The sequence below is a fragment of the Mustela nivalis genome (assembly GCF_964662115.1).
Source record: "Mustela nivalis genome assembly, chromosome: 1".
Lineage (NCBI taxonomy): Eukaryota > Metazoa > Chordata > Mammalia > Carnivora > Mustelidae > Mustela > Mustela nivalis.
In genome coordinates this window covers 195,581,993-195,596,079 of record NC_139020.1, presented here as the reverse complement: position 1 = coordinate 195,596,079, position 14,087 = coordinate 195,581,993, and the positions used below count along the sequence as shown (strand labels likewise).

Sequence of the window (14,087 nt, the reverse complement as noted above, 5' to 3'; positions counted from 1 at the left end):
AGGATTTATGTAGAGTTTCTGTTATAGTCTTATTTTTAAAAGCTAGGAGGGGCACCTGGGTGGCTCAGTGGATTAAAAGCTAGGATGCCAGGGTTTCTTGGTTGGTTAAGCAGCTGCCTTTGGCTCAGGTCATGATCTCAGAGCCCTGGGATTGAGCCTCCCATCAGGCTCCTGCTCAGTGGGGAGTCTGCTGCTCCCTTTCACTCTCCATCTTTCTCAAAAATAAATAAAATCTTTAAAAAAAAAAAAAGCTTTGATTTGTCAAAATGCTACTGGCACAGAACTTTTCAGGATTTGTGTCTAGTGGATAGGTTGACTAGATACAGAGAAGTCTTCACTTAAGGTTGTGTGAATGTTTGCAGGGCTGTGAAGAACAAACCATCCCCTCTCTGCTCAGCTTCTGTTTGTCTGGATTTGTAGGCATCCAGCATGAGCTCCATGGCTCAGTGATAGAACTCCTAGGAGAAGGGAGCGGCATCAGAGGGCTTGGGCTTTGGGAAGAGACTGATGAGAGGGGTGTGGGGTAGTTGTAGTGGAAATTGGAGGGACGGGACACCAGCCACGGTTTGGCTTCTCTCTGAGCCTCTTCTTAACCATCTAGTAGATAAACCCAATGTGTTCTTAGGCTGATCTGGACTTAGGGCTGGCTTGGGCCTCAGTAGGCCAGACATGTTCCTGCCTTGTAGACCCTTACCTCTCTCTTACCTCTACTTGAAGAATTGAGAGCTGGGTAGAAAGAGATACAGGGCTCACAAGTTTAAATGGTAACACATTTAGCCAAAATTGCTTTTGCTCTTGCTTAATCCTCAGTATTCAGAGATCCTGGGACCTTACTTTCTTCTTCTTCTTTTTTTTAATCACCCTCACATTATACTGATGGTTTAAAATGTTCATGTGGCTCACGCACACATGTGTGTCAATTGAGAGAGAGGAAGAGAATTTTTCAGAGCCCAGGTTCCTCTGGGCAGTAGTGGCTTTGTCACCTAGCCTTCTCACAGCCAAAGCACACCCCTGCTTTAGCTCCTGTATTCCTCACGCAGTTGTCTGTCACCCTCCCTCCCCCCTTTTTTCCAGCTGACTCCATGGAGAATGAAGTGAGTCTTTAATTTACTTCCCTCAGCAGTGGCCCTCTGGAGTTTATTCCTACTTATCAAAATGCCTGGGACTGACCCTGCAGGGATATGCTGCTCAGTGACCTCTTGGGTGATAGACCCAAGTCGGGGAGCTTTGGGGGCAAACACAGGGAACCTCAACCCTTGGCCATTTTACAGGGCATGTGAATAGCAGAGATTCAGTAATAAAAGTAAAAATTTTTACTTTGCAAATGTGATATTAATTTCAGTCACTGAGAAAGTTTGGCCTTGATGGTTAATTACATTTGTAAAATAACCTGTGTATATCATTAGTAGATTAAGCTTGTACTTTTTATTTGAATACAGCATTAAATTAAATATTTTATGTTTATGTAATGTGGTCCTATTTGTTACATTCTTTCTAAATACTAGTTTTTCTTTATGATACCTAAAAATAGGTACTCTAAGACAATAGGTCTCCAGCTTTTTGTCTTAAATCCTTTTATACTTTAAAAATTATTGAAGATCCCCAAAAGCTTTTGTTTATATGGCTTATAATGATCAATAGTCACTGTATTAGTAAAGTAAAAGTACCAATTTCTTTAAAGTATAATAGACTCATAATGTATTAACATAATTTTTAGTGAAAATGATTATAGTCACCAAAATGAAAAAATTAGAAGAGTAGAATTGTTTTACACATTTGAAAATTTGAAAATGTCTGATTGAATAGAGACAGAGTCTCAAATCTGCTTCTGCATGTTGTGACTTATTGTTTTGTTGACTTACTGTGCTGTTAAAGTAGATGAAGAATGTAATTGGAAAAGGGAGGAGTGTTTTAGCAGCCTTTTCAGATAATTATGTGGGTATTCTTTGATACTGTAACCGAAACTCTGACAAGTGGTAGTTTCTTCAAGGTTAATTGTAATATGGAATTTGAAACTATATCAAGGAACTTTTTGTATTCTGTTATATTAAAATCCATTAGTCTATCTTGCACTTTGAATGGCTCTTTAACCCATGCATGATTTTGACTTTGTGGCTCCTTTGACCCTTCTTGAGGATCTCAGGGGTTGCTGGACCACTCTTTGGGAACTGCTGTCATAGGATCTGGAAGGGATCTTCAAGATGAATTCTGGTATTCTGGTCTGTCTCTCTCTTGCCCTCAGCTAAGAGGGGTAAGGAAGCTGAGGGAGAAGTGATTTGACCAAGGTCATGCAGCCTGTTTCCCATAGAGCTGTGGCTAGAATTTAGGTTTCTTTCTTTCTTTCTTTTTCTTTTTTTTTTTAAAGTAATTCAAAAAAAATTCTGATTCTTTTTTTTTTTTTTTTAATATTTATTTATTTATTTGACAGACAGAAATCACAAGAAGGCAGAGAGGCAGGCAGAGAGAGAGGAGGAAGCAGGCTTCCCACTGAGCAGAGAGCCCGATATGGGGCTCAATCCCAGGACCCTGGGATCATGACCCGAGCCTAAGGCAGAGGCTTTAACCCACTGAGCCACTCAGGTGCCCCAGAATTTAGGTTTCTTGATGGATTCTGTAAACATGGCTCCAGTGCCTCTGTTGTGCTTGGTGCTGAGTCCCTGAACCGAGCTCCACTGCATTGCCTTTTAGAGAGAGTTGTCTCTTGTGGCCCTGCTCCTTGGAGTCCTGAATGTTTGTTCACCTTCTCTTCCTTATTTTGTCTTAATTAAGCTCCATATTGCCAAAAGTCTCCTTAGATTTCTGAATAAAATATCTTGAGCTGTGTCATTTTCTAGCTCTATGGCTGCTTTGTGTATGTTAAATGTGTTTTTAAGTAACTGAAGGATAATCAAAAGGCGTTTGGGCTACGTGTATGCATCAGGTTTTTGTCTTGCCTAGGAAAGGTGTTTTTTTTTTTTTTTTTTCTTAAGGAAAGGTGTTTTGAAATAACTTCAGAGATCCATAGTGGATCTCTCAGCAGGCTGGAAAAATCCAAAGTACCCTTTGAGTGCTAGAAGTGGACTGAACTCTTGTTTTGTTCTTTAGTCTTTGAATTATATAAATTGCTTGACTAGTGCCGTTCTTTGAAGAAGTGTTGCCTAAAGTTTTTAGACTGAACGTTTTTTGTGCTCTTAAAGCTCCTCCCCCTGTAAATTAGCATAAGTGCATGGTTTTGTTTATACTCTTTCTTTTTTCTTAAGATTTTATTTACTTGACAGGCAGAGATCACAAATAGGCAGAGATGCAGGCAGAGACAGAGATGGGGGGGGGGGGCGAGGGCGGGGAAAGCAGGCTCCCGGCTGAGCAAAGAGCCCAATGTGGGACTTGATCCCAGGACTCTCAGATCATGACCTGAGCCGAAGGCAGAGGCTTATAACCCACTGAGCCATCCAGGCGCCCCATTTTGTTTATACTCTTAATGGAAAAGGAAGTGTGCATGGCACTCACTGTGGAATTGCTTTGAGATAATTTGGGGAAATTTAATACAACTCAAGGTCACCAAAATTAATGAGGACATGTCAGTTTGGAATTATTTTTTTAATATCAAACATAGCATCAGGATGCTGCCCAGGACCAGAACGACATCTCTGAAATTGCATGGGCTGCTATGCCGTGGTGAGGAAGTGTGTGCCACAGTTTTATGATTTCCGTGTGGACTCTCCAAGCATTGTCTGCTTTGTGAACAAAGGCTTTGCTAGTACCTGTGTGTCTTTGTGTTTTTCTATTCTGTGTATTCTGCTCCCCAGGGGTGTGTCTTAGGGCTGTGCCTGCATGATTAATTTCACTGATTCTTGGCCAGGCACTGCTCTATAGACAGGTGTCGATGTTTTTGAACTTAGCAGGACAGAGGAAACTTTTCCTTCACTCTCAAGATTGCTGTAAAGGACTGGAGTGGGATTGGCTGTGGGTTTCTTCATAATTATAGCCTCCATTAGGAAACCCAGTGTATTAAACTGTAGACATTAACATATTACTTAGGGATTGAGTATTTACTTTTCAGAGTGGTTCTTTTTAGAGCTTCTTTAAATAGCTAGTTCTCCAGTTTCATTAAAATAGAATTTGATTCCCAGAATTTGCTTTGTAGGAATACCCATCCTCATTAAGGCACAGCACACCCATAATCTCTCCTACACAGCACACCCATAATCTCTCCTACAGCTCCTCTTCCCTGGAGATTGAGACAGTTTCACATGGGTTGGGGAGCAAATGAGGGAGATGCATTTTTTCCTTAACAACTTTTTTCCTCTTGTCTGCCTTACAGTTCTGAGAGCTAATTTCTCAAGTCAGGGCTACCTTCCCTGTGTTTGAAAGGCTGTGCCCACTTGGAAGTGTTTGTGTGGGTGGAGCCCCATACAGACAAAATGTAATTGACTGCACTGCTGCCTGCTAAGATCAGCTTTTCCCCTGCCAGTTTCCTTTTGTTGCTTTTTTGAAGGAGATCAGTAACAGCAAAACCTGCCCTTTACCTAGGTGGTGTGATTCTGAAGAGTAGAGAAAAGAATTCATTGTGTCATCGCTGTAATGGAATTTAGTGGCTCATGAAGGGTAGAGCTAAATTGGTGGGACTTAAATCTGTCACTTTTCGGTTTATTCTCTGTTTGGGGTATCTGATACCTGGGTACTATTTTAAAGTTCTTTTTAAAGTGTTTTTTGAGTAGGGGCCTCGATCAATGTCTCATATTCTAATAATATGTGTGGTTGTTGATGTTTAATTGATGTTTGCTTCTATCTATCAGGAGCTTGGGGCTGTTTTGAAGATGTTCATTAACTGAGGGTTTACAGGAGGCTTCTCCTTGTTACTGTTTACCTCTTAAGTGATTGTCATTCTTCTACTACCACACAATTTCTTCTCTAAAATGACAGGCATTCAGATTACCTAGAGATACTTGCTAATTAAAAATTGTCCTCTAAAAGCTGCTCCATAATCAGCCAAACACAATGTAAGCAAAACACTTACCTCAAGCAGTCTAGGATGAACCAGAGGGGTTATGCTGATTACAGATACTGACTTCCACTTAGAGTAGCTGCTGTTGAATTATCATCATACTCATATTCAGAATAAATTTCACTTCCAAAGCTGATGACATCTAATTGATTTATTGCTTCCTTTCTAAGACCTAATGAACCTAAAGACATAGGATTGTTACTCCCTTAGAAATTTGGAATCTGCTTTGTCACTCAGTGAATGATAGTTCAGCATTAGTTATATTAATTTCTATTTGTGGAACACCTTTCTTCCTTGTGCCTTAACACCCTTTGTAGGTGTTTTGGAAGTGCATTACTAATGCAAAAATTTAAATTTTATTATTAAATCATTTTACAGCTGTTTTTTTGCTTTCATTGCCTTGAGAGGCTAAGTACATGACCCATAGGGATACACACTCATAATTCCTATGGTTGTTAAATAGACAGTCTTAAATTCTAGTTTTCCAGAACTAAAGGATTCAGTTACTTCATTTTGTTTCTGTTTCTTTTTAGGAGAACATAAAAGTTCTACTTCAAATTGTGTCTGGACCTTAATAAGAGATTTCAGTTCTGGAATAGTTTTTGTATTGAATAATTAGAGACTTGTGTTTTGGTTTTTATTTTGGGAGATGGGAGGAATTTTAGGATAACCTGATTGTGGATGTGGTTGTGTGTAGCAGTTTGTCTTAGAAAAGATTATTTATTTTGTGCTCCTTCCCCACATTTTATTATGAAAAATTTGAAATATATAGAAAAATTGAAAGAATTGGTTAGTGAATCTTTATGTTAACATTTTGCTAGTGCTTTTATCACAAAGCAGTCTGTCTAGCTTTCTCTTTGTCTTTTTTCCCCATCAAGAAGAAATGACCTTTATAGCTAATAGTAAAGTAGAACAGTCAAGAGAGAAAGAGACAGACAGACAGACAAGCGCAGTACCTGGCGTATATTAGACATAATAGAGCAAGTTGACAAATGAGGGAGTGAACGTGAATGAGTGAATGATCTGAATAGGACATGCTTCCAGGACCAGGATATATACAATTCCCACCTAATTCCCTGCCCTTGGGGATTTACTGTCTGGACTGGAAGTGAGAAACCACAGAAGGCAAAGCACTTTGCCAGGTAGCTCATATGAAGGCTTCACTGAAGGTCAGCATGGTCAAGTATGGCTGCTACTGGAGTTCAGAAGAGGAAGTATGACCCCAGAACACTGGGGCAGTTGACTGAGACTTCTTGGAAGAAATGGAGCTGAAATTGGGCTAAGAGGTAAGGCAGGGCCTGAGAACAGAGAAGGACACAGGAACATTCTGAGTCATGGGGAATGTGAGGCTCCCCACATACTGGGGAGGAGTGCTAGTGTGGTGCCTGCTGGAAGCCTTGCTTTCAGGTGATTGGAAAGTATACTGTCTTCCAGATGGTGCTCGGAGGCAGCTCCAGAAAGGACCCACTCCCTCTTCCCTTGGCTCTCCTAGTTACTCTCATTCCAGGGCTCTGTCCATGCTGCTCATTATGCCTGGAACACTTCCCCTCCGAATGTATGTGTGGCTCCCTCTGCCCTCTGGCCTCTGCTCAGTGACAACTCCCCCAGTCTCCTCCTGGCTGTGCCAACTCCCCAGCATGATTTGTTGTGTTTCCTGCTCTGTTCCCAAAGCCTAGTGGTAGTGTCTGTGACTGTATAACCTTAATGTGTATATGTATGCATATATAGAGATACAAAAAAAATTGAAGGAATGAACAAGTGGGAGTTCTGATGCATAGAGTGTGTTTGTTTGGTCACTTTAAGACATTTTCTTGTCCAAGCAGTGAAGAGAAGCTTGAGCTGGGCAGAGAGTCACCAAAACGTGTATCAGGGTCAGTGCACTTGTGAGGAAGGTTGAAATTTGGGTATGGTTAGTTTGCCCCTCAGGGCATTCATCCTTGGCATTTTCTCTTTGAAAGACTCGTGTTCCTAATTGAAGTGCTTGGTGATCCTGATGCCTCTTGTCCTCCTTCCAGGACCCCTGCAGTGGATCATGAGTTGGTAATGCCCACTGAGGACCTCTGGGAGCCATGTCAGACGAATCCGCCTCAGGGAGCGATCCAGACCTGGACCCGGACGTGGAGCTGGAGGATGCGGAAGAGGAGGAGGAGGAGGAGGAAGTGGCAGTGGAGGAGCACGGCAGGGATGACGCGGAAGACCTACTGGATGGTGAGTGGCTCTAGCGAGTGACATAGGTTGCCTTATTTTTTCTTCTCTTGGGTTTTTTGCTGGGAGAGCATGGTGTTTCCAGTTGCATTTCTTAGGTCATCTGTCGTGAGAAGGTAGAGACTGGGAACACAGTAACAGTGAACTCATATGCTATTTCTCAAGAAATGGCTTGTTGTCCCTCTGCGTAGACCTCACTCCAGTCCTGGATGGACCTTTAGCATTTAACTCGTCTTTGACAGATGTGCAGATTCAGATTTGCAGATTTTTTTGAGAGTAGAGAATTCTTGCTCACTTCATGGATGAGTCAATGGCAGAGTCCTTGTGGAGAGACTTTGTGGTCTGGGGTCATGAATTCATGAGGTGACCACAGGTAGGCATGAGGGTAGCTGTGAGTTTCCTGAAATTATATTTACAGTTCTGCTTGTATGGACATGAGAGAATTATGTGGGGAGAGATTTTCAGATGATAGGCTCACAACTCCAGAATGCTTATTGCATCTCCTGTAGTGCTGCTCTGCATCCTAGCCACTTCCAGTGACTGTAAATTATTCCTGATGAGAGAGAACTGCATCTCTATAGCTGGTAGGCACCCCCCTGGATTCCTGTTTGGCTCACCCCTTCCTTTGCTCACAGCTTAATTGCAGTGGCATTGACTTTTTCTTTTCATCTTCAGTCTAATGTCAGGTCATCCAGGCAGCCACAGGGCTTCTCAGTTAATTCCAGGCTTTCATCGCATAGGATTTAGTTGTTTGTAAGATTCCTATTGACTGAGGAATAAAGTTTTCTCTCTTTATAACAAACCACCTTGGTAGGACGCAGCATTATACTAGGTTATCTTTGCTTGCATCTGAAGGAGCCTAGGAAGATGTGCTACTGCTTTTCTCCAGATTCAAGAAGGATGAACATGGATCCTCTTTCTTTGCTGAAGTACTATCTTCAGTTCTCATTCATGGTTATATGTTATATGGTTCGGGGATCAGTTTTCCCTCATTTAAACTATCTAGGAGTCTCTGCCCCATTTCTACTTCCCCCACCTCTGGCAAGGAAATTACCATTTTATTTTATTTTATTTTTTCTTGATATTGTTTGCTGTCCACTGCTTGTTTATTCAGTTGGAGTCTCCCCAGTTGGTTCTGCAGTTCCTTTCTATAAAGTAGAATAAGTAGAAGTAATAGAAGATAGTGCTGGAAGGGTATACCACCAGACTGCCTTGCTTGGCTCTCATGGTTCTTAAGATGGCATTAGAGTCCCCAGGTACTGCATCAGTTTTTGCTTTTTATCATTTGGGTTCTCAGAATTATATTTTTAAGATACCCTCTAGAACTCTTATCAGGTTTAGATTGGATTTAGGATGCTACTGGTAGGTATGGTGGATATATACACATTGTCTTCCCTCTTAGCTTTTTGGAATTCTGCCTTCCTTGTTAGGTTCTTAATTATTAAAAGAAAAGCAGATGCTTCTCTGAACTTTACTATTATTTATTTAAAAGTGGTGAGAATTGTAATTTGTCTCAGAATAGTGTAGCTATGCAACTGGAGTGGTTTTTTTGTTTGTTTGTTTGTTTAGATTTTGTTTATTTATTTGAGAGAGAGAGATAGCAAGAGAAAGCATGAGTAGGGTGGTGGGGAGAGGGACAAGCAGGCTCCCCAATGAGCAGGGAGGCCAGTGTGGGGCTTGATCCCAGGACCCTGGGATCATGTCCTGAGCCAAAGGCAGACACTTAACCACCCAGATGCCCCTGTAACGGAGTTTTTAAAAAAGATTATTTATACCATTCTCAGATGAAATAATTTTTAAAAATTTGAAATGAGTTATTTTTATTACTTACGAAGTTCAGAGTGTTAGAAAAAAATGCTCTGTAGGTGCTCTCTTCTTCTCTTGCTCTGCTAGAGTATGTTCTTGGATTTTGATCAAGGATCCTTTTGATGTTTCACAGTAGTGTTAGAGCTCTACTCACCCAGGCACTCCCAAATGGAAGTGATGCTTCTGTTACTTGTAGCAACTCTGCCGCTGTTTTAGAGCTTAAAGTTTTCCTGGTTCTCTTATTTTGCACACTCTGCAATTTTGCTGAACATCTGAGACCTGTCCATTTCTTCAGTCTTACCCTTCCTGCCTTGGCTTGCTGGTCATCCCACAGTCTTAATGGGTAGAGCAGCCAGCTATTCTAAAATTAGGAATAGCTATGAATAGTTTTAGCTGGTATGGTGTGATGTGGCCTTTTATTGTCTTAGAGCAGTGGTTCTCAATGTAGGATGATTTTGCCTCCCAGGGGACAATTGACAGTGTCTGAAAACACTGTCATGACTTCCATAAGGTGAGGGAGGAATGCTGCTGGCATCTTGTGGGCAGAGACCCGGGATGCTGCTAAACATCCTGCATTGCATAGGACAGCTCTGTCCTACACACAGTTATTGTCCCCAAGTATCAGTAGTGCAGAGGTTGAGAAACCCTTTCAGAAAGGAAACTGTTACTTGAAGTTTCATCTCTACTAGATGACAATAACTCACTTTTGTAGTGCTTCCTCATCATTTACACAAACATCTGAACTATCATATTCACCTTTTCAAAGAATTTTCTTTGGTGATTCCCTCTATTTGTGTTTGTTTTCTTTATAATTTCTGCTTTATAATATTCTTCCTCCTACTTTTTTTGGGTTTGTTTAGCAGTACTACCAAATTTCTTTTTCTTTTCTTTTCTTTTCTTTTTTTTTTTTTAAAGATTTTATTTATTTATTTGACAGAGAGAAATCACAAGTAGATGGAGAGGCAGGCAGAGAGAGAGAGAGAGGGAAGCAGGCTCCCTGCCGAGCAGAGAGCCCGATGCGGGACTCGATCCCAGGACCCTGAGATCATGACCTGAGCCGAAGGCAGCGGCTTAACCCACTGAGCCACCCAGGCGCCCCTTCTTTTCTTTTTTTTAAAAGATTTTATTTATTGGGGCGCCTGGGTGGCTCAGTGGGTTAAGGCCCATGCCTTCGGCTCGGTTCATGATCCCAGGGTCCTGGGATCGAGCCCCACATCGGGCTCTCTGCTCTGCGGGGAGCCTGCTTCCTCCTCTCTCTCTGCCTGCCTCTCTGCCTACTTGTGATCACTGTCAAATAAATAAATAAAATCTTTTTTTTTTTTTAAAGATCACCGTCAAATAAATAAATAAAATCTTTTTTTTTTTAAGATTTTATTTTATTTATTTGACAGAGAACACAAGTAGGCAGAGAGGCAGGCAGAGAGAGAGGAGGAAGCAGGCTCCCCGCAGAGCAGAGAGCCCGATGTGGGGCTTCATTGCAGGACCCTGAGATCATGACCTGAGCCGAAGGCAAAGGCTTAACCCACTGAGGCACCCAGTTGCCCATTACTTCCAAACGTCTTAAGAATGTGCTTACCAGGGGGTGCCTGGGTGGCTCAGTGGGTTAAAACCTCTGCCTTTGGCTTGGGTTTCTGGGATAGAGTCCCGAGTAGGGCTCTCTGCTCGGCGGGGAGCCTGCTTCCCACCCCCCTGCCTGCCTTTCCACCTACTTGTGATCTCTGTCTGTCAAATAAATAAATAAAATATTAAAAAGAAAAAAAAAAAAAAAGAATGTGCTTACCAGGGCGCCTGGGTGGCGCTAACAGACAACTAACTCTTGGTTTTGGCTCACGTCATGATCTTAGGGTCATAATATCAAACTCCACATCAGGCTTTATGTTCAGCAGGGATTGAGATTTTCTCTGCCTTTCCCTCTGCTCCTCTCACTTGTGCTCTCCCTCTCTTTCTCTCTGTCTCAGATAAGTAAATCTTTTAAAAAAAGAATGTGCTTATATTTGTTCCCCTAATAAAAACAGTTAAAACTATTAATTGCCCTCTAAGTACTGCTTTAGTTCATCCCCTCACAAGCATTTTGACACAGTTTATCTTACTTATCTTGATAATCCTAGGTGTTAGGTAGGGCAGATACACTTTAGAGATAAGGAAATTGAGGCTTAGAAAGGCAAGTGACCCACTCAGTATGACTTTGCAAGAAAGTGGCAAAGCTGGGCCTTTGGTTTCCAACGTGGTACTCCTTTTTCAAACCCATGCTGTTTGTGAGACCATAGGTTCATATCATTCCCTTGCCTGTAATGGGTTGCTTTCTCTCTTAGTTTGTGCTGTGAAGGAAGAAAATGATTAATACTATTGACAGAGATGAGAAGTAATAGCATGAGTAAAGGCATAGTAGAAAGGCAGGTATGACATATGCTAGAGAATGATAACCTACTTGCTATAGAACTGGACACATTAGGGGAATGACCAGAGTGAGACTGGAATGATAGCTTGGAATCAGTTTAGGGGGGAGTTTAGAATTTGTTTTAAAGGCAGCATGGGAATTGATGGAAGTTTTTACCAAGGAGCATTCATTAAACCTTTGATTTTTAAGAATGTTATTTAGCAGTATACAGAAGAGATGGCCTGTAGATAGTGAAGACCAAATAGGTCTGTGGTAAAACTTTATGGGAGGGATTAATGAGATTTTTGAACTGTTGGGATCAGTTGACCTGCATAGGAGGAGTAAATGGTCAGATTTGTTATAGTAAAATTTATAGGACTTGGTGACTTGTTGCATATGTGGGGCAGGTTGAAGACAGAATAGGTAAAGTCTGGGGGGATGATAAAATCTTTTTTTTTTTTTTTTTAAAGATTTTATTTATTTACTTGACAGAAATCACAAGTAGACGGAGAGGCAGGCAGAGAGAGAGAGAGGGAAGCAGGCTCCCCGCTGAGCAGAGAGCCCGATACGGGATTCGATCCCAGGACCCTGAGATCATGACCTGAGCCGAAGGCAGCGGCTTAACCCACTGAGCCACCCAGGCGCCCGGGATGATGAAATCTTTACAAAGGCGGAAGAATGGGGTAGATAGGAAGTAGATGGGGGAGTTAGAGGTATTTTTAGCTTTGCTGCATTATATGGGGCATTGTCTCCCCCTTGATATTGACCTTTGAATGTTGACTTGTGGGATAGTAGTCTGACAGCATGGAGGCTTTGGCTCTTGGGGAGCACCATGATTTGGTTTTTAAAAAGGTGGGGAGAAGACAGTGCTTTCCAATTTCTAGCATACTGGGGGGCTCTTGGCGTGTTATAAGACATTTTGGGTTTTTTTTTTAAGATTTTATTTATTTGACAGAACAAAGCGAGAGATCACGAGCAGAGGGAGCAGCAGAGGGAGAGGGCAAAGCAGGCTCTCCGCTGAGTAGGGAGCCCTATGAGGGGCTTGATCTCCGGACTCTGGGATCATGACCTGAGCCGAAGGCAGACGCTTAACCATCTGAGCCACCCAGGTGCCCCTGGATTGCTTTTTCATTTCCCTGTTTTTCTTCTCTCCTAATGCATGTGTTAGATTTTCTCTATTCTCTTGGAATGGTGGGAGAAGTTAGGTGTTAGCACCTTTGGGACCTATCATTATCAGAGGCAGAAGTTCAAAACCTGGTGCCTGTGGTGCCTGTGGTGCCAGGGTGGCTCAGTCGGTTAAGCATCTGCCTTTTAGATCAAGTCATGATCCCGGAGTCCTGGGATTGAACCCCTGATTGGGGGGGGGTGGTTCCTGCTCAGCGGGGAGTCTGCTTATACCTCTCTCTCTGCCCCATGTCCCCTGTGCTTGTGCTCTCTCTCTCTCGAATAAATAAATAAAATCTTTAAAAATAAAACAAAAAACCTGGTACCCCTGGAATTGGCTTTCCTTATGCAAAAGTAGTTTTTCTGGCCCAGTATTTTCTTCTAGCTCAGCTTCAGGTCCAATATCTTGCCCTAGATAAGGTATTTTGAAATATTTAGATGAAGAGGACTCCTACAATAATCTAGCTTTTACAAAAAAAAGTTTGTTTTCAGTTGCCATTTAATGTGTTTCAGTGAATGTGAAAGTGTGGCATGGCTGGTTCATGTCAGAGTCCTGTGTGTACTTGGCTTTGTAAAGAGATTTTCCTTTGCCTTGGTGTTTTGTTGGCACTTTTGTTTTTCTCATTATTACTGCGCTCTAATCCTACAGTGGATTCTTCCTTTCATGGCTTTAGCAACCATAAGTGATAAAGTTTAGATCAAGAGATATTTCCAAGGGTTTTCCTGTCTATATACATGGCAAAAATCTTAACATCTGTTTCCCCAAGGTAGCTTCTTATACCCCTGCAGCAGGGAGACAGAAGAGAAAAGTAGCAAGAAACCTGGGCCTAAATATGCCCTTATAGGTTGCACTGGCAGAGGACATGCTTAAAATTAAAAAAATTTTTTTAAACAAGAACGTCATGTGTTTCTTATTAACATCTGGATTAATGGATCCAATTCCTGATTTCGCTCATTCTGCAGGTGTATGATGAATCTTAGTTAATAGTATGATTCCCCTTCCACTACCACTTGTATTTGTTGTAGGCTACTTTTATTCTTGTGAAATATTTGCAAGGAAAATCCAGATTCCCCATTCTTTCCTACGATACGGTATTTTTACTTCATTACTTGTGCGGGTTTTTTTGGTCTTAGCCTGGTTCTCCATCAGGGTTGTGGGGCCACCACCACTCTTTTCTTCTGAGAGCATTCTACTCACCCAAGCTGTTTGGCCCATGTTATGAATAGCCTTGTTAAGCTAAGACAAGAGTAGGGTTTTTCTAAAGGAATTTTACTGGAGAAAAGACCAAGCCCTTAAAGAACTTACTGGTTGGGGTGCCTGGGTGGCTCAGTGGGTTGGGCCCACTGCCTTCGGCTCAGGTCATGATCCCGGGGTCCTGGGATCGAGTCCCGCATCGGGCTCTCTGCTCAGCGGTGAGCCTGCTTCCTCCTCTCTTTCTCTCTGCCTGCCTCTCTGCCTACTTGTGATCTCTGTCAAATAAATAAATAAATTCTTTAAAAAAAAAAAAAAAAGAACTTACTGGTTATTCTAAGAATGATTGCTTGCCAGAG

General features: G+C 41.9%; 1 protein-coding gene across 9 annotated transcripts in view; it reads left to right on the top strand.

Annotated features, from left to right (window-relative positions):
* The window catches only part of RAD54L2 (RAD54 like 2), a 117,398-nt gene that overhangs the window by 35,572 nt on the left and 67,739 nt on the right, over positions 1-14,087 (top strand). For 8 of the 9 annotated variants that reach the window (XM_082702181.1, XM_082702182.1, XM_082702178.1 and 5 more), the window contains one exon: positions 7,000-7,192. In XM_082702181.1, the coding sequence (XP_082558307.1) occupies positions 7,054-7,192 (139 nt within the window). In that variant the 5' untranslated portion in view covers positions 7,000-7,053. Of the gene's footprint in view, positions 1-5,517; positions 6,271-6,999; positions 7,193-14,087 lie in introns of all 9 variants that reach the window. The other variant, XM_082702179.1, reaches the window with a different exon arrangement.